Raw genomic sequence first — 23788 nt, forward strand, 5'->3', positions numbered from 1 at the left:
ACATTTTTTAAAACACGATGTACAATTCTGATGTAATTAAGCAAAAAGTTAAGTCATTCAGATGTTACCTTTATCATGGCATCATCAGTCATAACTGACCAAGAGAGCAGTTTAGAAACTGGCAAGGTATTTTTTTTTTTTTCTTGAATTGCAGGAGAATTAAATGTCAGATTATTCTTCTATAAAATACAACCAATAATTTGAAGCTCAATCAGCTAATAGTTATAAAACAAATATTCAAACAAATACATCCCTTTGTAGCTTCATTCTCATTTTAGTGACACCTGTAAAGAATTTGAGTTTTAAAGTGCAATATAAAGTGCAATCATAATCTTATTTTGCCAAATATTTCCTCTTTGAATGGACATAAAATTTGAAGTCTCAAACTTGGGCCATAAGTGTATATATTCATCAGTTGGACTTATCAGGTGTAATGACTATAGAATAGTATCATCCGTTTAACTAAATAATTATTGAAACATCTTTCAAAAGTACTTAGTTTAACAAATTATTACTTAGTTTAATGTTTTATTGGGTTATGTTATATAGTTTTGACACAAACTAAGTCCACTGATAAACACAGACTCATTTTAAAATTTCAATTTTTTGTTCATCCTAAGAGGTATTACATCTATAAGTTATTAAGACATATATATGAAAAAGTATTTTAAGTAACATATTACTAATTGTAAGTTTTATAGTGCAGTTTCAATTCCAACATTTTAAGTTCTAACATTAAAAGTTACACAATACCAATTCTAAGTCTCAATTCCATCAATATTTCTTCATCTTCATTGTAGTCTTCATCATAATTTCTCAGATTCAAAGATTCTAATATCAGCACACTCAGACATCTTTAACTTGAGAATTTAAATAATCTTCACCGGGTCTTTCCATAATGCAATGCAACAACCCAAACAAATCTGTATGTTAAAGTTGAATGCACCTTTTATACCATTATCTAAGTTGAAGTGGTAGAGTCATTTAAATGTTGGTATATTATAAAATGTGTAACCAGGTCGACCTTGAACAGCAAATATTATTATCACTAGATGATAAACTGAAATAATAACAGCCAAAATATTTCAAATACAGACAAATCTGATCTTATGACAAGAAACAGATTGTATGAGAAGAAGAAACAGATTGTATGAGAAGAAGAAACAGATTGTATGAGTAGAAGAAACAGATTGTATGAGAAGAAGAATCAGATTGTATGAGAAGAAGAAACAGATTGTATGAGAAGAAGAAACAGATTGTATGAGAAGAAGAAACAGATTGTATGAGAAGAAGAAACAGATTGTATGAGTAGAAGAAACAGATTGTATGAGAAGAAGAAACAGATTGTATGAGAAGAAGAAACAGATTGTATGAGTAGAAGAAACAGATTGTATGAGAAGAAGAAACAGATTGTATGAGAAGAAGAAACAGATTGTATGAGAAGAAGAAACAGATTGTATGAGTAGAAGAAACAGATTGTATGAGAAGAAGAAACAGTTCAATACTTTCTACTTGTGCATAGCTCTTCGTCATAAGAAGGTAAGAAAGAAGGCATGGTAGCTTTTGATTCTAGTTGCACACTCATAGATTTTCTAGTATGAGCTAGGTTTTAATTTTGTTTCTACATTAGAATAGGATGTTAGAGAAATATGCTATTTTACTTACCTCCTGGTATAAGGCATAATAAACCTATTATAAAAAACACTATACAATGAATACCTGAAATATAATAGAATTTTATCATATTTTATATCCTATTGTTACGTACTTAAAAAAAGAGAAATTACATGAAGGCATGACCAGGGCTTGCTCATATGCCATGTTAACCCTCCTTTCCAAAAAAAAGCTGCCTTGAAGAGGATTGTTTATCTGACATGTGTCAACCAATAGTAAGGATGAGCTCTAGTCGATTTGGTAATATTGATATATAACAAACCTCTATTTGCTGATATCAATACCCCTATACCTGATACTATCAATGCTGAAATAAAAATACAATGTTGATTAAATCATTTGGTTGATGGAAAATGGTATAAGAAAATAGGTGTAATATTAATATTTATACATATGTAATTCAAACTGAAAGTTGACCTTTGTGAGTCATATCTGCCCTCATCACGTCCAATCAAATAAATTTCAGTGTTTTTCCTTACCCACACCAACAATTGTTAAAGCTATAGATCCCAGGACAACACGCCAATTTTCACGTACTTTAGGATGTCTTAACCAACTGAAAAATAAAACGCATCATTTAAAAGCACAATGGTTTGAAATTTCCAGATATTAAATTACCGTTCATTGACACAGATACTCCATTTATCAATCTTTTACTGATATAGATCATAGCACATTAATGGACAAGAGAACATAGTTAAATCATTAAATTATGAATTAATGAAGATGAGCTATTTCAAGCAATTTACAATGAGGGAAAATTTGCCAATACATCACCATTAACCTATTCTTTTTCGACTTCAAACTGGTGAGAGACAGGACTTGGTTTTTTGTCACGACAAGATGTTTTTTTCATGTCAGCCTTACTGACTTGCATCACTGACAGATAGAAACCAGATTGAAATATACTAATAGGCCTACTTACTTGTCATAACTACCAAATGATTTGGTGGAGACGACAGTTTCACTAGACCATGTTGTAGCCAGTGAATGATTGGAAGGGGCACCATGTAACCCAGGATAAGTATGGCTGAAACAAACACAACCTCAATATTATATTCTGTCTTGATATGTTCCTTAGGGCATGCAGATATCACAATGTTTCCAAATGGGTATTTATCATATTAAATTAGCGATAGGTAAATAAATAATAGTTGTTAGTGGTATTATCATTATGTTCAAAATGATTTGTGGCAAAAATATAATGTCAAATTTTATTTCTAAACCTACTGTTTTAACTTCAGTTTATCTTTGTGGAGAAGTGGTGAATTCTGTCCTTGACCATGAACCTACAATACAAATGACAAGACAGATTGTCAAGTTCACTCTTGAAAAACCTATTGAAGTGAGGCACCATTCCATTCAGTCTGAATACCTATCCCAAACTCTAAGACAAGTCTAAGCTAAGATAAGAAGACAATGTAAAAACTTCATAGACAGCCATTACCGTACATTAATTTTATTATTTCGTGTAAAGGACTAGGCTAAGTAGCCAATCTTGTATGGGACTCATCAATCAAACAGCTAACCTGGAAATCTTGAAGAGGAATATTTGACTCTTGACGGTCTGTTGTACCATCGATGCCATTGGCATTGTCTCCTGCTGAAAAAGTTACACCACGTTCGTCAGTTCCATCGGGAAAATTGATAATATCTCTCGGCCTGATTTTAGGCCCCCTTTGTAAAGAATCAGAGGTTGAACCATACAGTCTTATTTTGTCGTCCTCGTCAGTAGCAAAGTCATCGTCAGAATGATAATCTGTGGTTGTCATTTTGCATTTTTATTTTTCATAATTTTTTATCTTAACTAAGATGATGTCGCTTAGGCTATTGATAATAAAGGGCGCATAACTCTAAGTACCAGCCATGAGTTTTCCATCGTGATATGAATAAATATTCTGAAATCTTTTTAATACCGTTGTGCCGAAAACATGTATGCTATAAGAAACTTTCTTAACGCGGCACAGCACAGGGTCGATAGGATTACCAAATAGTAATGGCAAAAGTTGACATCATCAACAAATTAATGACGTCGATCTCGAAGGGGAATTCCATGGGGAATCCCCTATCTTAACACTATGGACTGGCCAAGTGCACAAAGGTTATTGCTCATGTGCACTTTTTAGTGTTATATCTAAAATCTAAAAACATAAATCCCTTTTCAAATCTAGAGCAAAGTCTATTGTGTTACGTGTGTATTTTTAACAGTACGAAGTCCACGTCAAAGTGACATAGGCCTTTTACTAATTACTTATTATTAGATTGTAATAAGTGACAGTATATTCGGTGAAGGTATATTCAGTGACGGCACTTGAAATTTCAAAATGCCGATGTTTATACTTTACACAAATTTACCCTCTGCAAATTTGCCTAGTGACTTTTTAACTGAAACATCCAAGATTGTGGCCACGGCATTAAACAAACCAGAATCGGTAAGATATTAGATCTACAATCATTATTTTAATTAATCATTTTGTGGTTAAATATCTCAACCAGAGTAGATTGTCTGATTTGCTTACATCTTGTCGTATCATCATTGCCTGTATTTGAAAAATAATTAAGATGCTGATGCAAAAATTTTGATATTTTGGTCTTGAATTAGACCTAGTATTATACTAGGTAATTGGATATTTAGGTTTGGATTTGTCAGTTCTATTCCCTTGAAAAAGCAACCAAAATGTAAAGAAAACTAGACTTGAAATGTGTAGACCTAGGCTATTCATATGACAGCAATCTTTAAATAGAAAACCTTTAAATTCAGAAGTCCTAAGCTAACTAAAGTTGAAGTGCAACGTGTTTATCTTCTCTCACCATGATCAGGTGAGAAGAGAAAGTTGAAAAAATCTCTGTCCATACCTCTATGTAAGAGGCAAACTTACCCATGTGTTCATGTGTTTTGTGTTTGCAGTTTGTAGCTGTCAGGATACACTGTGATGTTAAAATGATACATGCTGGTAGTGATGAACTGTGTGGTTCCGCTGAATTACAGAGTATTGGTGCATTAGGTGTGGAGGAAAATAAAGTTCTCTCTTGTACACTGGCAGAACATCTGGAAAAGACATTGGGACTGAAGCCAGACAGGTAATACCTACACTGATTTTCAGAAACAAATATCACATTTCTGCACAGTCTAATAACTTATCAAAAGGGTTGGTGTTGGGTGTTATAGATGATACTCTACTATAGATGCACTGGCCAAGGTCACAAGAAGAGAACATGAACTTGTATCTGACGTCCATGAAAAGGAATTTGTGGACTAGGAATCAAAGCTTTTAGGGTTATTTAGGTGAAGGCCATATGTCTCACTTTTGGAAACGACCAAACATGAGAAAAAAATTTAATTGTGCATTTTAAAACCACCCAGACCCCTTCTGCCTCATTTGAACTTAAATGCTCTAGTTTTATTTGAAACAGAGGCAGTCCACTTTATTGTTAGGTAGTAATTAATAACATGTTAAAAGTCTGGCTTAATATAGTTTCAATTACTATTATTCTGCCTTCTACAGATACAAAAAAGACTGATTATTTCTTAGAATCAACCTGGATTTATCTGAATTATAACATGTTTTGTTACAGATACTACATTAAATTCACAGATATGCAAAGATCAGAAGTTGGATTCAAGAAAACAACATTTGATGAATTGCTTGGTAAAAAATAAGTATTATAAAATAAATTATATCATTATCTTTGTCATTTGAAAAGTGTAATTTGCTGGTATTGTCCACTGACAATTTCCCCTGAGAATCACTAGGAAATGAAATGGATGGAGTTTTACTTTCTGCACCATATTGGGCTAATGAAGCGTGCAATGAGCATTGAAGGAAATTTTGCCAGGACAGAGGTATTAGCCTACTCTTTTTCAGTTTCCAACTGTCGGGGATCTTTAACGTGCGCAGTCTGTAGCACACAGAGCCTTTAAGAAAGAAAGAAAGAAACAAACAATTAGCCTATATTTTACAAGGATAACAACTTTGGTTCACAGTTTAGGATCCTTTCCAGGATTTACAGATGGGCTGTCTGGAATTATGAGTGAACATGACTTATTCCAGGTCATTGGACCTTCATGTACTGATGAGATCGGAATCCACAGAAGCCTTTTGCCTAACAAACTGATGTTTTTATCATGTCAGCCCCTCTGACTTGCACCACTGAGAAGAGGAAACTGGATTGAAAATCTGAACGTATAATCTTGACCTGTTCCTGGATTGAACCCTGGACCTTCAGGTTATCGAGTGACAATCACCAGGGCCAGATGAAAGTTACAGATTTTTGATGAGGACAGTCCCAAAATTTTGTTATGTCAATTATACATAGTCCTTTCGAAGCTAAATCTCAAGGCCCACATTGTAGAGTGTGAAATAACACTTTTTCCCTACAAAGGTTGATTTGAAAGAAGTATTATTTTGATGGAATGTGAAACCAAGTATTATGAATAACACTGACAACAATCTTTGTCTAGATTCCAACATTTTATTTTTAGTTATATATAGATAAATTATTCCATCATAGCAGCACCATCCTCCCCAGTAGCATCATGACTGATGTGTAGATCATCTAACATCTCCTGTAGACTAATCTGAGGAACTCCCTCATCATCTGTATCACTAACTTCTACTGCCATTTTATTTCGATCTGTACAACAGAAAAAAATTAATTAAATAGCCGTACCAGATAGATCTGATAGTAATAGTTAAATTAATGATAAACAGATAATTGGTATTCTAAACAATGTACAAAATACCAAGATAATGTAGATGTATAATAAAAACACAAGTCAATTTACACCATACTCCAATTCCAAAACGAACTATAATGTGAAAAAAAAAAAACCTTGAAATAAAAAACAGTGCTTACCAACATAAATATTGACATTTTGTCTGTATTCTGTGTCTTCTTCAAGATCTTCCAGAAAAGCAGTATATTCCCTAATAAAAAAAATTTTTAAGTATATTAGATTCATGATTGATATATGACATTATTGAAAATTCATTTGTGTCCATAATTATGTCACAAGACATAAGAATTTTAAGAAAATTACAAGAATTTAGTTGTAAATTTATCTTGATTGTATCCAGGGTACCCATACATACTTTGGGATAATGACGTCATAAAACAGAGCAGTTGTTCTGAGTTGATGTGTGTCATTTATAAGGGAAATAGATAACAATTGTTGAGTAAATCAAGGTAATAGCGTAAAATCCTCCTACATATATAGCTCAATATATACAATTTGTCCTTACTTTTCATCAGCTCCAGTATCCATACCATCAGCCATCCTTTTTAATTTCCATTTCCTTTTTTTATTTCTCATTGCTCTGTCATAAACCTTCTTTACTATAATCTGAAATTATTCAACAGTATTTTGCTAATGTAGATGGGTAATGCCATTCACTGACTGAGCGTGAAATGATTTTTTCAAGCCTGTTGTTATAAGCCTAATCTGCTGCACTTTTGACCTGCTTAGGGTTCATTATCATGTACAGGACCTCATCAAACAAATTACAAACAAAAGTCCACAGACTGACACACAATGACAGTGAGCCACCATTTAATCAAAATGTGTAAATAAGCCACTTTAAAAATATTAAAATTTTAAAAAGCTTTTACAAAATATTTTTCAAAATAAATATTGATTGACACTTACAACATCTGGTATCCTGTCTTGTTTCAACTTCTCAAACTGAGCATTGTTTAAATTAGCATTATTAAAATCAAATCTGAAATTAATAGAGATTTTATAATCTACTAACAATGATAGCACTTTCACATGTACTGCAATGGTCAAGTAAATAAATTCTTTGCAGCCCAACAAATATAACTGGTAACATAGTTCTCTCAATATTTGTTTTACCAGCTGATGGTGTTTATTTTTGGCTCGCCATATCACTTTCAGGAGGAAAAAACAAGCAATTCCCTAAATAATACTTCCATAAGTTTGTAAGAGGTAATATGAGATGGAATTGTGTATGAAACTGTCTCTTACCCTAAAACAGTGTCACCCTCTGACAGTAAATGACCTAAATGTGTTCTGGTATGGTACTGTTGATCATTGACCCCAAGGTCACACATTCTAGCCACCCAAACATCTGCTAACACATGCTTCAAAAATATAAAAACAATTCACATAAGCACTAATCAATAGGATTTCAGGTAAAAGAAACAAAATGGTGACATTCCTCAAAAATATCTAATACATTTATCTATGTATAAATTTCAAATGAAATTACTAAGTAAGGTTTATTAAAATTTTGACATTTTGTAAGATGATTGGCAACTAATAAAAATGGTTACCTTTTTAGAAATTGGTTCAACATTAGGTTTGTCTTTTTCAGGAACTATCTCAATCTCCATGACCATAAATTCTGATAGAGATTTCTGTGTTGTTAAACTTACAAACGGATCACGCCAATAGTTATTACTGGAAATTTCAGCAACTACAAAAGGAAAGAGAAGCAATGGTCTTATCTTGCTTGGTGATGGAGAAGGATGAAAAACCATGTGGTGTCTTCACTGAATGAAATAATACAACCATGCAGTGTACAATGAGGGAATTTTTACCAGGACAGCCATGTAGTTCCATTTCTGCTTTGAATTGATAGGATTAATGAGGATGGAAAAACCATGTAACGTCTGCATTGAGTGAAATTTTAAAACCATACAGTGGACAATGAGAGAATATTTTATCAGGATAGAAATACAAAGCTATCATTTTCCTGAGAATAATAATACTTTTGACTTACCTTTCAATGTAAAGGGGTCAATAAGTCGTATCATTTGAGTAACACTGTAACAGATACATATCTGACTTATATTGCCTTTACTAGTGGCTAATTTCTTCGGTAAACATACAATATCATCCTATAATAATAAAATCAAGAGTTATAACTCTTAACTTACATTATTTTTCCATTAAGATCTAGTCCAAAACTGATATTTAAAGCTGCCATCATAACAATTAATCAATTTTAAAAATCATATAAAAACAAACATTTTCCTAGTAGTGGCCTTATTTGTTGAAGTTGGACCAAGTTATCCATCTACAAAGTCATTTACACTAATAACAATCTGCCTTTAATATCATTTCATTTTTAGTTTTATTTTAACACGATAGCTTAAAATATAAGTAAAAATTGGCTAATGCAAAAGAATCAGTAAGTTCCAGTAAAAGCCCTATGATGAAGGGGTCTAACTCTTACGCTTACAAGGAAACACAGCTTACCTTACAAACTGGTATGATTTCAACAGAATATGTAAATTTATACTGATATTTATTAGAATGAATATCATGTGATATCAATTCTTTAGACAGTTGATATCTGAAATATCATAAAATTGAAAAATATTAGCAAATACAAACACAATCTACAATATACATTTAAAAAAAAAACTTGTGGATGCCATAATTTAGTCTTAAACACATTCCTGAGATAAATATCTGCAATTCTTATATATATTCTTATATAATCTTATCTATAAGCAGACACTGTCGAGCATAAAGTTGTAATACTCCTGCATGAATTGTCATTGAGAATATTTCTGGATTACTAACCTTGAAGGCACGTGACTGGTGAGAAAATCTTTCATTTTACTGGCATCATCTTGGTTAGAATAATAGAAATTTAAGCCACTATGTATGGGTTTAATATTATTTGTTTTATTGTGAGCTTTATGTTTTAGAATCAGTTGTTCTAAATAAAAAAATGTCTTCTTGTGATCAGTCTACAATATAAAACAAAATTTAAAGTGAAAGTACCATCAAAAGATGTTCCATTTTAAATTATTGTTTCGAGCTGATACCATTTGTTTTCCATTACCTTTTTATCAAAATTAGGAATATTTGTCCTTATATTTGTTCATTGATCTAAATTTTGATAGCATATTTGCGCAGCTACCAAATTTACAACTTAAAGACTATGTGCATCCTCAGACCCTAACTAAAGTGTCTATATTAAAAATAAAAGCTAATAAAAAGGGTAAAAAATTTGGTATAATTTATAATAACTATAAGATAGTTCAGAATTAATTCCAGAAAGTGTTCTTTTTTCTAACCTTCTGTCGAACTTGAACTAAAGCTCTCCAAAAATCTTTAGCTTCCACTCGATGACATTCATCACAGAACTGACTGTTGACTGTAAACTCTACTATAAATACTTGTTGTAATATAGCACTATTTACTACCTATAGATAAAAAACAACAATGACAATGCATACAATTCATAAGAAACTAACCTATTACTTTTCAGTACTAGGACGGTAGGATCTTTCGTAAATATTGCAACTCAGCTAAAATTTTGTTACAGGGATGAGAAGAGAAACATGTCTAAACAATTCATAAAATTTCAACTAGTTGTTCTATAAAGCTTATGCTAATTGCTAATGCCATTTTAAGACTTTGTCATACTGAGGCACAGATGAATGAAAAAATTTGGAAAAGAAGTTACCCAAAATGATAAACTTTGACTATATCAAAATATTTCATAATCATGGGGCCATTTTGACCTCACTTGAGGGTCATTTTAGTTAGGGTCAAGTAACAATAACCCAATAAGACTAAAATAATAATCATGTATGTTACAGAAACTACCCACCTCTTTCTGTACTGTGAGTTTTACTTTAATTCTTTGAGAATGTGGCTCAGTCCAAATAAAACCAGCATCAACTAGGTTTACCTACAAATACAATACATTTACTTTGACAGTTAAATACTTAATATAATAGCATTTATAGCTTAGTTACAAGTATCAGACTATGATGAAGACTGTTCTGTAGATCTCACCAAACATTACAGTAGAAATTCACATCTTTTCACTTTTTTCGAAAAAAGTATTATCATTTTTCTAGCTGAAGAAAAAAAATGTCAATCTATAAAGGTGAATTCATTTACTTTGTGGTTCAGACATCATGAAAGCCACAATCTAATTGCCTCTGTCTACTAACTAAATAAAAATTATCAGCTTTACCTTTGAAAGGCCTTTCAGTTTCTTTAAACATAAAGACAAAAGTTCTCTGGATTCTAATGCAGCTACAACCCAGGTGGTTGGTGGTTGTAAATATCTAAAAAATTTAAGTAAAATTTACACATTAACTATGAAATTTGTCAGAATATATTATTGGGTTTTGTAACTTTATTTCGTTATTTACTTTTACTGTGCTTTAGTAAATTGCAATCTGTTAAAGTGAAATTTCCAAATTACCAATGAAATCTGTAGTAAACAATATAAAGTTTTAACTATAGATATTCATAATAAGACTATAGAAGGTTGATTTGAGTCTTGAGGATATATATATAGTGTCTTCAGAAGTACTTGAAATGTTCCAAAATCACATAATTCCTTCAAAAATTAAAATTACTGTTCACTGACCTACACTAGTTAAAATTCCAAAATTTGACTTACCTCTCACAGCCACGACAGAAATATAGTACACCTTGTTTAGGTATTCCTTCAGTAATATCTACTTGAGTTGTTAAACAGGCTACACACATGTTAGATGGATTGGGTTCAATCTGAGCACTGCACAAGCAGCATAATCTAAAATAATTTTTTTTTTATAGCAATTCCATGTTTTGTGGGTTTTTCTTTTTTGGATACTCATTTCACTATAGCAAAATTCTACATTTAAGTATGGTAGGTCTAATACTATTACTTATGACAATGTATTACCTACAGACATCAATATCTTTTATCAGTGATTTTTTTACTTATATATTATTGGTTAATCTAAATAAATATCGATTTTGTATTATCATATATTCGGCACTTTCAGGATCTGGACCAACAGGTTAGGTGCCAAGTTGACTATAACTAGGACCAACAATCTTTCAAAACACTTATTAGAATGTAACTTATTAAGGCATAGTGAATCTACTCTACAAACAAAATGCAGTGGCCTACTAAGTAAAGTCAGATACAGTCAAAGGAAGAGGTCAAGAATCGAGATTTCTTTGGGCTGCTTTTCTTCTTGATTTCATACTTACATTGTGTTTGTTGACACCAGATTTTCTTCATCAAGAGTCTGCATTTTGGTTACCGATATTTCAACCAAATCGGAACAGAATATGTTGATAAAATGTCAATTATTTTTCCATTAAATATTATTTCATAACCAATACTTGCCATGTGTTGAGAAATGCCGGATATTGACAAAGTTGTCTGCTCTTGAGATGTATCGCCCAAAATAAAATATATCAAGACAAATCGTCTCATAATCCATGCAGACCATGCTTACTCTTTTCGAAACACCTGATGGTAGGCTACTTCACTTTGGAGGAGTACACTACAATACTGCCTTTACTCTCGTTTTTGCCATACTTTGGACGGGATTTTGATTAACGGAATTGTCTTGTTTGTACAAATTTATATTAGGATCTTATTATTCTTCCTCGTTCAATTAGAATCAATTGAAAAACATATAAACTGTTTATTTACTTAATAAAACTGGGCAGAAATATAGCAACAATTCGAAAAAATTTCAAATACAAAGAAATTATTCATGTCACTGTATATTTCAAAGATAGCAGATAGCAGGGTAATATACGCCCAATGGCAGCTTTGATTTTAAATAGAAATATTTGACAGTACAGTAACAATTACCAGTATGAAATATTCACCCTTAAGTCTTTCACTTCTTTTGAAGTTTATGGGGTGATACAGTATAATATAACAAAATTAAGTCAAAATATGTCAAGAATTGGGCCTTCTAGATTCTTTACAGGTTAAAACTTCGATGAGTTTTTAAGGACAAGGGCATTAACTCAAAACTAAATATTTTTCAATGCTTCTGATTTCCGATAAAGTTCATCCATGGTTGATAACAAACACTAACACCAAGTTTCGTCAAAATCCATCAAGAAGTGTGCCTTCTGGAGTGTTCATGGGCTAAAAATTTAACAAGTTTAAAGAACAAGGGCAATATTTTTCGATTTTTTTCATATTCAATAGGGTTCATCCTTGGGTGATTAGTAACACTCAAACCAAATTTCATCAAAATCCGTCAAGAATTGAACCTTCTAGAGTGTATACGACTATTTCAAGAACAGGGGCAATAACTCATACTAAATATTTTTCGATTTTCTGATTTTCAATAGGGTTCATCCATGGGTTACTACAAACAATCAAACCATGTTTCGTCAAAGTCAGAACCAACGGACATGGATGACGACAATATACGCACCCTATTTCATATGGGCGTATAAGAAACGACAAAAATAGTAACAAATATAAGGTTTTTAATGATATAATTACACCAGGAATTAATTTGATGTTAATTTTGGCCATTTACCATGAACATGGAGGTCGTTTAAATTTAGCGTACAAATTAAGAGATATGAACTTAGAAATATGAATGAAGAACATTGAATAAAAAGATATTCTGTCTTCCATACAAACTTGGAGTAACACAAGACTGTACCACTTTTAGCAGCGCCTTTTAAGTTAAAGTGGTTGTAAAGAGGTTTGCGAAATTGTATATGTGTATCGGGGACAATGATCCCATTTTCATTCCGACGTGTTTGGCCACCAGACTATAACTAATGATTTAAAAAAATAAAAAACACTTCGGTATATATGATTAATCAGGATAATTTATTCTATACAAAAATATGGTTGTAGTTTTCGATTGACCTCTAATGGTCGTTAGGTCTGGGTTTTCGCCTTACTTATTTAGAAAAGTCGACACCTCAAAGTTCTTGGATGGAATCGGTACGAGATTAACAAAACGCAGAAAAATTTGGTATGAGTGGTCAGATCGAAATAAAAGAAAACTAAAACCAAATTAGTATGACAATAGCAGATTAAAAAATAGTGATGACCACTACAAAGATGGCTGTAGCCTGATCCGACTGACGAATGAACTAAAGGCTTTAATATTATTGCTTGAAAAGAGTAAATACTCCCTGCTTAGTATTTCGTTTTCTGATATTTTTCGTCTCTAAAAAGTTTTCTAACATCATTAGGAAAATGTTTGCTTACAAACAGGAATCACATATTTTATAATTGCTCAATCAAGATTGCTGCCATCAAATTTCCTGCTTCGGTTGAATTAGTTAGTAAGTTACCCATCGTGTCCAAACATGCCCCCATTCGTCATACTTCCATACTTCCATACCATGTCAAAACCCGTATTCGTGATACGATGGTAAGTTACCACGATAATTTAAAGGGTTATTCTTTGTTTAGCTGTAGACATGCGTCTTTGAACCAAGGTTACCTATAATTGATTTTAGAAGGATACATTTAGGATTTTTTGTGTTTTTTTTTTTGTTTTATTTTTTGTTATTTTTTTGGTCTTTGTTATTTATTATCTATTTATTGTAACGTAAATTAATTTTATTAATAATCAAATTTGAATTTTTTTAGATAAAATGTATAAATATGCCACCCTAAAGATAGGTTTCATCAGTGAGGTTTCAGGCCTCGTTTTAGGTGCGTGAATAAGAGACTTCATCTTTGTAAGTATACCATATTTCTGAAGTTATGTCACTGTCTTAACATAGATGAACATAACATGGCGTTGTCCAATCATGTGCAGAAAAAGTAGGGTGTAATTAGCTTGCTAAGAATGTATTGCAAAATAGTTTGAGGTCGTTTCCTGTCGTTTTCCTGCTCGGTCCCTGGTCGATTCACGTTTTCGTTGGTCGTTTCCTGGTCGTTACTGGTTAATTAGTTTTAATTTTAAGTTTGTTATTCCATTATCCTCACAAAAAAAGAAAATTGGTGTATAGGGTCATAAAGTTACAGGTTAGAAAGAGTAAAGCAGATGACTAAACATAAATGAATATGCGTATATCACACGAAACAAGCAAATTAATGGCGTCTGTAGATTCTGACTGGGAATATACCACTACCATAAATTGTTTGAACCTTTTCTGCAACTTTCAAATTTCAAGATAGCTTGCAAAGTAACTGGCGCCTACAAAATGTAATATTAAATCTTGTGAACGGACAAATTATTACAATATTTAAAAACACTAAATAAATGGGAGTTTACGCACTATAGCCTATTCTTCTCCATATTGGATAAACACAGCGTCATGTAGTAGGCCTACAATGAATAGAATTGAGCGGAGCAGTTATATTAGCTTCCTTTTTTCAAAATGCTCAGTCTGTAACATATGGTGCTTAGATTTATTGTCGAGGTAATTAGATTTCTCGAGCCAAGGGGAATAAGTTATGAAAGGATAGATAGATTTTACTAGTAATACATATGTCTACGTTGGTAGAAAGTGCAGATTCTATCGAGCTAATGGTTTGGATGAGTGTTGACTATCTGAACACATTACGATTGAAACCTTGTGCTAAAAATCTATAACAAAGATTGCCTTATTATAAAATCGAAAGGTCTTATTTTAAGCGTTTTTCGGAGACAATGATCAATGATACAGTCTATTTTTTTTGTTATTTTCAGAGAGATGAAGATTTACATATTGATTTCACTTGCCTCTATCTGGTTTCTTCCACTGGCAAAATCTGCTTACAAAAACGATGCCGCTGGTTCGAAATTGGAATTCTGTCTAACCATATCAAAAGACCAGTTGAAACTGTGTATTCCAAATGGTTAAACAAGAATAGAAACGATGCACATGGTATTTTTACTGCATTATGGGCTCGTCTTTTTGACTATACTTCATCAGAAGTAAGTCGAAACAGAACCGTTAGTGGTAGACTGGATTCGATAAAGAACGCAAGAGATGAACTGAAAAGAGTTTGTGATGATTGGAAAAACTCCGGTGCAAAGATTTGGCCTTACTGCGCATTAGCTAAAGATTTCACTTGTAAATTTTACGAGGCTGTACAGGCATGCTATGATGCTGGAAATATTGGAGCGAACAATCAGAAGATTGCTTCTCCACTTGGCCCGGACACCGACGCAAGATCAGCAGCCATCAATAAGCTATTCCATGAAGACGCCCTCCTCATTCTACCAATACAAACAATAGAAAGTGCATTCTACTCTTCTGGCATGGTTACACAGACATATTACAAACTGTTTCAATACCATCGACAACCATCTACATTTAGACCAACCACTCTTAATAACTGGAATAAATGGGGTCAAGTAAAACAAAAGGTTACTGCTGAATGTGCGAAACATGGAAAGAAAAAAGTAGGAATCCAATACTACTGTAAGGCAAAGGCTATCATGGTATTATTCGAAACTTGTATCAGACTCGAACGACCTGATTCCTGTACATTTGATTCAAGTTTTCAACACCACTGGGACACTGGTACACAGTTCGACTATTGGAGAAAGAGTACCAATGTTCCTACTATTATCTTAAAGCTTACAGTGGAATATTTCCTCTATCAAGTCTTTTCACTTTACAAAAATGACGATTACAATGGTTTGAAGAAACATATTGATCAATATCTTCCATATTTAAATGTCGAAGGCAAGTACTGTTCTCAAGGCTGGTCGCAAAGAGTCCCATGTACAGATGATCAGTGTAAGGCACTTTGGATGTACAGACCAGACTGTACGGTAAAGAGAATAGCAGATGCAGCAAAGAAATATGTAAAAACAAATTTTGATAAAAACCATAGATGTATAAGCTTGACGAGGTAAGTAATTGACGGTCTTGCGAGTGGTGCTGATGTTGAAGATCAAGTGAGTGAATTTTTAAGTATGTATAATAACTATTCACCAGCTGTGTTACAGTCAGACATCACTAGCTATGGCGAAAAATTGTCTGGAGTAAGTGAAGGTTATTGCGAAACTTTATTTGAGGGATCTTCTGCATCCGCAATTGTTGAGATGGGCATAGCAGGTACGGGAGATTGCAGAAAAGTTAAAATACGAGTGGCAGAGCTTGTTACTGTCTATGAAGAAATGTATGACTACCAGAATGATCTTATGACATCATTGTCCGAAGCTGCAAGAGCTCATTTAGCAGCAAAAAAAGCTGAAGATATGAAAAAGGTGTATAGTTCCGCGCAATCAGAAAATCGACATTTTTTGTCACAGTATGCTGTTATGACTATGGCTTTGTCAATATTTCACGTTTGGACTATTGCACAGGAATATTGTAATACATTGGTTTATATTCACGGTGGTCAGATGCCAAACGTTTGCCATACTGCCCTGGCATATCCGTCGTTTGAAAATATTATTGATGTAATAAGTTATAAACCGAAAGAAGTTTGTAATATAAACAATGAGATTAGAGATTATATTGCTATAAACACTAAACCCAGAAACGATAATGATACTGGATATGTGGATCTAGAGAAACTGTATGCGAAGGAGGCTATTGACATCAAGATAAAAGATAAACGAGATTTATTAGAATGGAAATGGGTTGACGAAGAAAATCTGAGTAAGGTTGCTTATATCAAGAATTTTGATCTATTCATTCTACCAATAGGGGGAATGCTGACACACTTGATTAGGACATCTGTTACTGTCGGTAATCAAAATAAATTACAACCACTATCGGAAACATAATATATTTTTGAAACTCCGTCTTTCACTACACGATATTATGAAAATAGCATGAGATGTGTGAATCCGCAGATCAGAAGCCCGTATTTCATATGTGATGAAAGTAAAGTTTTAGATCTGTGTATAACATCTAGTGGTGTAAGAACTGGTGCGATCAAACCATCAATTTATAACACCTTTACGATTAAAGTGGTTTCACTGCCTTCCTCAGCAATAGTACCCAAACCCAAATCTGATGTCAAGCTGTATGCAGGAGTAACTTTTTGTTTCGTAGAGGGTGATAAAACGAAACAAAATGTTAATCTGAAAGGAGAAAAGAAGTCGAAACGTAAAATTACCAAGCGGGGAATTATGGCTTGCTGTGCTGCAAACCATTACTTCACAGGATCTGCTTGCGCAAAATGTCCCGGTAATTCAGTATCGAAATTCGATGGATACTACTGTGAATAATCGTATAATATAATATTGTCTCCTTATAATTATACTGCCTGACCTATATCTATAATAAACTCTGCATTTAACCCTTGTATTATTTTTTACAAACCAAGTGAAGAGAGGGAGAGCCGGGGTGGGAGAGCAGAGGTCATTAAAACTTAAACCAGTTCTAATGTAAACCCTTTAAAAACGTTCTCAGGATTCCCCGTTCCAGTACGGGTTCATGGCAACCACAATGGCATACCAGGTTAACCAAACCATTTAGTACTTTGGAAGCTGTACAAGATTTTTTTAAACAAACAACCATAATCTCATAATCTCTTCCGCGATAGGTCGAACCACGTTTTAGGGACTCATTACAGATGTCTTTCGGAAAATCGGTACGGAGCAATCTGCGTCCCCGATACACACAAAAGAGGTTAGAAAACCCTTCCGGAACTGGGCTACAAAGAGGAACAGGGACTTCTCCCTGAGAAAAAAATAGTTTTGTTGCATTTCGACACAAGTTATGCTGAAAAACGCATAAAAATCATACTTAAAATTTGTTAAAATGAAGTGTGTTAGAGTCCACCGTAATAGAAGCGATCTCGCTCTGTCAGGGTGTTTAAGGGGTAAGAAGCAGATGAAAACTGGGTGGGAGAAAGAGGGGGCGCTTAGAAAATTTTCACTCTTACTGACCCCTAATACGGGTGCCATAGGAACACTCGCCTCTTGAGGAGGATTTGAAACTTTGAAAATTAGGTTTGATCACATTCCATTTAAGGCCGTTCCAGACAGCACTCTCGTTGATGGCATACTACACCCACCTTTAGGAGGGTCTGGGCACAGGCCCTTGAAGTCAATATTAATCAAATATTGGGCAATGTAATACGTTGACACTATTTTCTCCACACTGCCTATATTTCATCAATATTGACAGGACTTCAAGGGCCCGTGGTTTGGGGATATTTGGTTATGGTTAAAGCAGAACTATCAATCTGATGGGATGCGTTCAACATTAGGCTCCCTAGGCTCCCTTATCATCCAAAATCACTTCATACAGCAGCATTGAGGGAGTGATATAGTATATCTCATTAGCAGTAACGAAAGACAGGCTGAGTGTCAATGACTACCGGCTACTTTAACAATTACGCCAAGGTTCTGTAACCGTATTTGAGCGGAGAGTAATGTATTTTGTTAATCAAATTAGCCACAAAAAGTATCGAGACCAACCATATTGTGTCACAACCACTGCAAAAAGTGGTCGGGACCGGCCCCGTGTCTCCATCGCAATCTGCGCCCATGTAATCAGCAGCGTAGTAGAGTCCACATATTGAATAATGTAATTGGGGGAAATTTTACTGAACTAAGATGATTTGAGCATTCAATAAGAGAGCTAACAAATCCAGACAGAAAGACAGAAAATAAAATAGAATTGGTATATACAGGGTTATCAGGTGTTTAGGAATGTCTCAGCTAGATTCAAATGTTTTTGTCATGATAAGTATGTGGGTAATTGAGCATCACGTTTCTCATTACAAACACCAGTAGCACCGACCGATGTCTCCCAACAATCATATCCTAACTTCTCTAATTCTATTTTTATAGCTACTATTGTCTCTTCTGCTGTACCTGAAAAATAAACAATACAGTTGAAAATTTGGGAGGCGGAATGGTTGTAATCTTTGGTGATGAATGATTGATAATTTGGGTTTGGTATGTTTGACAATTTGGATTTGGTATGGTTGACAATTTAGGTATTGTATGGTTGACAAGTTAGATCTACATGTATTTTGAGTTTGGTTTGGTACATAATTTGGATTTGATATGATTGACAATTTAGATTTGGTATGCTAGACATGGTTGAAAATTGGGGTTTGGTATGGTTGACATTTTAAGTTTGAGTTTTTAACCCTTGATGGGAAATTGTTGGAAATATGAGAAGAAGATGTTTGATAAATTAGATGGAGAATTGTTGGGTAGTATACTAACCTGGTGGTATTAGAGTAAATGAACATCCTCCCCCTCCTGCACCAGTTAATTTAGAATGTAGATTATATTGACTAGTTAATCTGATGATTTTTTCTAATGCTGGATGGCTCACTCCCATAGCTTGTAATAAATGTTGGTTAATATCTATTAAGTCCTAAAATATAAAACAAAATCTCTGAGTTATTCTGTACAATAATAAGCTAAAGAGTTACTGTAAAACAGCAACTTTCAATGACCTCAAGTCAAGTGACCATTGTCACTGACACATACCTCCATGATTGTAAAAAGTGAACAAACAGTGCTTCACTAATGGAAATGGACTTAATTTGAAATGAATAATTGTTTACCTGTAGGGTGTTATAAGATTCTGGTGTAGGATTATTTGCAATATCTGACAATACAGATTCACATTGTACTGTTATACATTCTGTACTGTTTAATATTGGTTCCATTACCTCCCTATACTAAAATATAATATTTCTATGATAAAATATTATCACTGTTAATGTAGTGCTCAAACAGGTTCTGTTTTAATATCTATTATAATATTTCTATAGAATAGTTATATAAATTATAATCAAGCCAAACAAATTAAAACATGACACTGATAAAATAACAGCTCAATATTGGCCCCATCACATCGGAAAGGCATTCTTACTGCGCTGCTACTGCGTCGTTTAGTTGTCTCAGAGCATGTTAAGGCTGACATAAGAGTGGTATAGGTGTGTCGTCATGCCAGCCATCGTGCAGATGTTGCCACTATTTCCCGAAATAAGGCGTCTGCTTTGGACAATGTTTTTAAGTTTGTGATTTTTTGAGTGCTTTTTCTTTTCCAGAGTACCAATGTGTAACTATAAATGAATTTTAAATGAACTATTGTAAAATGAATTTTGGTTTTACTTAAATATAAATAGAAGACTAATCCAAGTTTTAAGAGCATTATGTGGTTCTAATTTTTTTTAGAAACTGTCTTATTTCAAAATTGTTTCACCACAACATTTAGTTTTAACTCTGATTTAGACTATGATACTTTCAGATTTTTCAAAATATACCAAAAAAGTCATTGCATTCTCCCACTTGCACATCATCTCTTCTGACCCTGATTCTATTGGATTAACTCATTTAAAGTGTCAGAACATATTATCTTATTTTGTGGTCGCTGCTTTCCAGTAGTTAACTACTGTTAAATACTTACTTTATTATACTTAAATCCTTACTTTATTATACTTAAATACTTACTTTATTATACTTAAATACTTACTTTATTATACTTAAATACTTACTTTATTATACTTATCTCTAACACCAGCAACTAATATTTTAGTACTTCTTGGTACCTTTGTATTAACTAATAATATTCGTAACTTTGGCATCCTGAAAGAAACACTTTTTTGTTACTTAGATTTAATTAAAACAACTTGAGAACCATTAACATTGATTTTATTAATATTTCATTTGGGGTTCATTTGACACCATTTGATAACACTAAAAACCTTGCATTAGATTATAAAGTAAGTCCATGAATCTTGTGACTTAAATTAAATATTTACTTTTTTTCTGTTTTGTCTAGTAAATGCCTAACCTGCAGTAGAAATTATGCTTGGCATTTATTGTACGCATTTTCAAAGACATCCTTGTTCACAAACTGATACCTTAAAGATGGGTTTTCTTATGTCAATAGAACACCTCTACTTTCTATTCATCTATTCAGAACCCATCTTTAATGTAAAATTACCAGGACTTACTTTTCTACTGGAGTTATTTTCCCACCTTGAAATTTAATAGCTCCACCTGTCAGGATTATAATAGAACAATAATACACTCTTGATAAAAATTACAATACAAACAAAAAATTTCAAGGATGTACGGGGTATGGTCATTTGTTACCATGAGGTTTTGAATATGACCTCTGCATATCTAACAAGTGGTTGCCTTGCAAGATACACCCACTTCCCTGATAAGTTTTCAGTATATCAAAGGCGGTCACCGATCGGTGTCAAATCATACCAAGATATTGATAAATCAAACACAAAATTTCATAAAATTCTGACATAAACTGTCACCTCTATCACATTCACAAGCCAACAAATTTTGATGCATTTTAAGTAAATCAAGGGTAATAACTCGATTTCTATTTATCAAAAAATCATCAATTTCAAATTTGACCAAGATCTCGTTGTAATACAGGATTAGACCAAATTTCATTTAAATCCAATGAAAACTATAGTCTCACAAACAAATTTTGGCGTGTTTTTAAGGGCAATAACTCAAAAACAGTTTATCAAAAGCCCTGGTTAGTGTTTGGTAGATAAAACATCTGCTTTAAGCAACCTGATATCACAGATATAAAAATTAACTCACCATAAGTACTAATAGAATTATCAATACCAGACGGGTTTCCATGGATGATTTTTTCACCTTGAAAAGCCCAATCATTGATCAATTTGAGATGTTGCTCACTCCATTTTCCTAGACTATTACTAGGAGGTATTAAACCACCAATTTGTAATAAACTAGCCGCTAAACAAACTGAATAACCAGCTGAAGAACCAAGTCCAGCGCTAACTGGTAGATTAGATGATACTGTTACTTCTACACTACAGAGTTCCCTGAAACAGACCAGTTCATTTTTTTGTGTAAACTATGGTTTAGGGAAGCAATCAAAATATTGACCTGTCTATAGCACATTTGTTGGTAAATTTCTATTTAGCCCATTTTTTAAAATTTTTCAATTGACTTACATATTACTTTTCATAAGTTTACAATAGAATCCCTGTATAATCTGACAAATCCATTATATTACAAGTAATTACTTAAAGAGTTTTTGTATAATTATTTAGAATCAAAATATATATACTCTTATTTACCAAGTTTAAAATTTGATGTTCATTCTAGAGACAGAAATTTTTGGCCTTACCCTTCACAAGCTGTTATACACATATATAGATATAAAAAAGCTATAACAGCTAAATCTGTAGTTGAATTAGAATCAGGATTAATTCCACCCAGCTGTTTTAATTGTGATAACTGATCATCTGTTACTGTGAAAGGTTTTAATGGGTCACCTACAATCAATAATTAGCCATAATGGTTTGATACATCATTGGTTCAATTAGGCTTTCATTTATGATTCTTCTGATTTTGGGGCACATATTGAATTGAGTACGTTTGAAATAAAATGATCACATTCTCAATTGACTTGCTTAGCATTTTGACAAAAACTAAAATTGAAACTTGATGTAGTTTTAAAAACAACATGAGAGTACTGAAAGTCACAAGTTTTTAGAAAGTACATGTACATGTATTAATAATAATATTATAAAATTCAACACTTGAAGTAACTGGAAAGATATTTTTGCTCCATGGGGACATCTCTAAAAATTAATAAATATATTTTCAAGTGTAGGGTAATCACAAACTAATCTGGAAATCTAAATAAACTATCTCTTCTTATATTAGAAACATATTTTGATTACAGGAAAAAAGTCAGTTACAGTACAACAATCCATCAAATTAAATGTAATACCTACATAATGGAAGACTGATTTTTTGTTGTAAATCTGAAAGTTTCCAGGTTTTGTTGATTCCAATATTTGGTAAATTTACAGTAACTTGACCATCATTCTTTTGTTTAATTTTCAGATAAGATCGTAGATTTAAAGCTGCAGCTAGAGCTATCTGTTTAAAGATAAATTGATGTGTTTTAAATTTCAACAAAGATAAGATTCAAGATAAGATTTTAGACTACCTCTATTTTTCGCAAAACAAACTGCTGCCATTTTCAACTTCATTCTTTCCAAATACAATCAAAATGACAATACCAGTATCAATATGGGCATGTCATAGGATAGGTCTGTCTTACAACTAAAATCAATATTGATTGGTATAAACAATCAGTATATTCTTATTTTATAAAGCAAATAACTGGATGTTCTTCAAGACTAATATTACTTGAAATGTCACACCCACTTAGTCATTATAACAGAAATGTTGATTTTGTGAGTGTGATTGTATTGAGGATGTCTTTTGCACAATTTGCCCTCCCTGAAATTAACAAAAACTACCTTTCCATACACGACAGCGTGTTCACCGTGTAGAATTATCTTTCCGGGTGCAGAAACTACTATTTCCTCCATTTTCTACTATGTTACTATTCTCTAGTTACTAGAAAATCATGAAAGTTGACCAGTTGAGATCCAACTTTCGTTTTATATCACGCCACATTTGTTTACGGAAGCACGCGAGGATAGGCTTGGTACGCATGCGC

At 33.0% G+C, this 23788-nt stretch overlaps 4 protein-coding genes across 4 annotated transcripts; 1 reads left to right on the forward strand and 3 right to left on the reverse strand.

Annotated features, from left to right (window-relative positions):
* Window positions 1–961: 961 nt before the first annotated feature.
* LOTGIDRAFT_231584 (hypothetical protein) lies at window positions 962–3495 on the reverse strand. Its single transcript, XM_009053759.1, has 7 exons — window positions 3204–3495; window positions 2905–2963; window positions 2600–2704; window positions 2154–2230; window positions 1937–1981; window positions 1666–1719; window positions 962–1060 (listed from the first exon to the last, which is right to left on the reverse strand). The coding sequence occupies exons 1-7, from the start codon at window positions 3444–3446 to the stop codon at window positions 981–983; spliced, it is 663 nt and encodes a 220-aa protein (XP_009052007.1). The 5' UTR covers window positions 3447–3495; the 3' UTR covers window positions 962–980.
* A 279-nt stretch (window positions 3496–3774) lies between these two features.
* On the forward strand, window positions 3775–5778 carry LOTGIDRAFT_231585 (hypothetical protein). Its single transcript, XM_009053760.1, has 3 exons — window positions 3775–4106; window positions 4583–4755; window positions 5251–5778. The coding sequence occupies exons 1-3, from the start codon at window positions 3999–4001 to the stop codon at window positions 5333–5335; spliced, it is 366 nt and encodes a 121-aa protein (XP_009052008.1). The 5' UTR covers window positions 3775–3998; the 3' UTR covers window positions 5336–5778.
* A 348-nt stretch (window positions 5779–6126) lies between these two features.
* LOTGIDRAFT_206277 (hypothetical protein) lies at window positions 6127–11803 on the reverse strand. Its single transcript, XM_009053761.1, has 14 exons — window positions 11654–11803; window positions 11073–11207; window positions 10638–10731; window positions 10266–10346; window positions 9727–9855; window positions 9227–9396; window positions 8897–8993; window positions 8418–8535; window positions 7969–8111; window positions 7661–7776; window positions 7322–7394; window positions 6918–7018; window positions 6532–6602; window positions 6127–6309 (listed from the first exon to the last, which is right to left on the reverse strand). The coding sequence occupies exons 1-14, from the start codon at window positions 11695–11697 to the stop codon at window positions 6173–6175; spliced, it is 1509 nt and encodes a 502-aa protein (XP_009052009.1). The 5' UTR covers window positions 11698–11803; the 3' UTR covers window positions 6127–6172.
* A 7067-nt stretch (window positions 11804–18870) lies between these two features.
* LOTGIDRAFT_231588 (hypothetical protein) lies at window positions 18871–23739 on the reverse strand. The gene is made up of 9 exons (XM_009053762.1): window positions 23586–23739; window positions 23052–23199; window positions 22439–22586; window positions 21883–22130; window positions 21267–21312; window positions 20805–20895; window positions 19869–19985; window positions 19522–19675; window positions 18871–19161 (listed from the first exon to the last, which is right to left on the reverse strand). The coding sequence occupies exons 1-9, from the start codon at window positions 23655–23657 to the stop codon at window positions 19025–19027; spliced, it is 1161 nt and encodes a 386-aa protein (XP_009052010.1). The 5' UTR covers window positions 23658–23739; the 3' UTR covers window positions 18871–19024.
* Between the last annotated feature and the right edge of the window lie 49 nt (window positions 23740–23788).

This window comes from Lottia gigantea (genome assembly GCF_000327385.1).
Source record: "Lottia gigantea unplaced genomic scaffold LOTGIsca_20, whole genome shotgun sequence".
Lineage (NCBI taxonomy): Eukaryota > Metazoa > Mollusca > Gastropoda > Lottiidae > Lottia > Lottia gigantea.

Bases quoted from the DNA above. Each gene is read 5' to 3' on its own strand.
- LOTGIDRAFT_231584 (XM_009053759.1), bottom strand. From the start codon at position 3,446: ATGACAACCACAGATTATCATTCTGACGATGACTTTGCTACTGACGAG. The intron at 2,705-2,904 runs GTAGGTTTAGAA...TGTTTGTTTCAG, and splicing joins GATAAACTGAAGTTAAAACA to CCATACTTATCCTGGGTTAC. The intron at 1,982-2,153 runs GTAAGGAAAAAC...TTTTTATTTCAG, and splicing joins TTTAACAATTGTTGGTGTGG to CATTGATAGTATCAGGTATA.
- LOTGIDRAFT_231588 (XM_009053762.1), bottom strand. From the start codon at position 23,657: ATGGAGGAAATAGTAGTTTCTGCACCCGGAAAGATAATTCTACACGGT. The intron at 21,313-21,882 runs GTGAGTTAATTT...TAATCCTGACAG, and splicing joins TAATTCTATTAGTACTTATG to GTGGAGCTATTAAATTTCAA. The intron at 19,986-20,804 runs GTAAGTATTTAA...ATTATATTTTAG, and splicing joins TTAGAGATAAGTATAATAAA to TATAGGGAGGTAATGGAACC.
- LOTGIDRAFT_206277 (XM_009053761.1), bottom strand. From the start codon at position 11,697: ATGCAGACTCTTGATGAAGAAAATCTGGTGTCAACAAACACAAT. The intron at 10,732-11,072 runs GTAAGTCAAATT...TAAATTTTTTAG, and splicing joins TTCTGTCGTGGCTGTGAGAG to ATATTTACAACCACCAACCA. The intron at 8,994-9,226 runs GTTAGTAATCCA...ATGATATTTCAG, and splicing joins ACCAGTCACGTGCCTTCAAG to ATATCAACTGTCTAAAGAAT.
- LOTGIDRAFT_231585 (XM_009053760.1), top strand. From the start codon at position 3,999: ATGCCGATGTTTATACTTTACACAAATTTACCCTCTGCAAATTTGCCT. The intron at 4,107-4,582 runs GTAAGATATTAG...TTGTGTTTGCAG, and splicing joins CATTAAACAAACCAGAATCG to TTTGTAGCTGTCAGGATACA. The intron at 4,756-5,250 runs GTAATACCTACA...GTTTTGTTACAG, and splicing joins TTGGGACTGAAGCCAGACAG to ATACTACATTAAATTCACAG.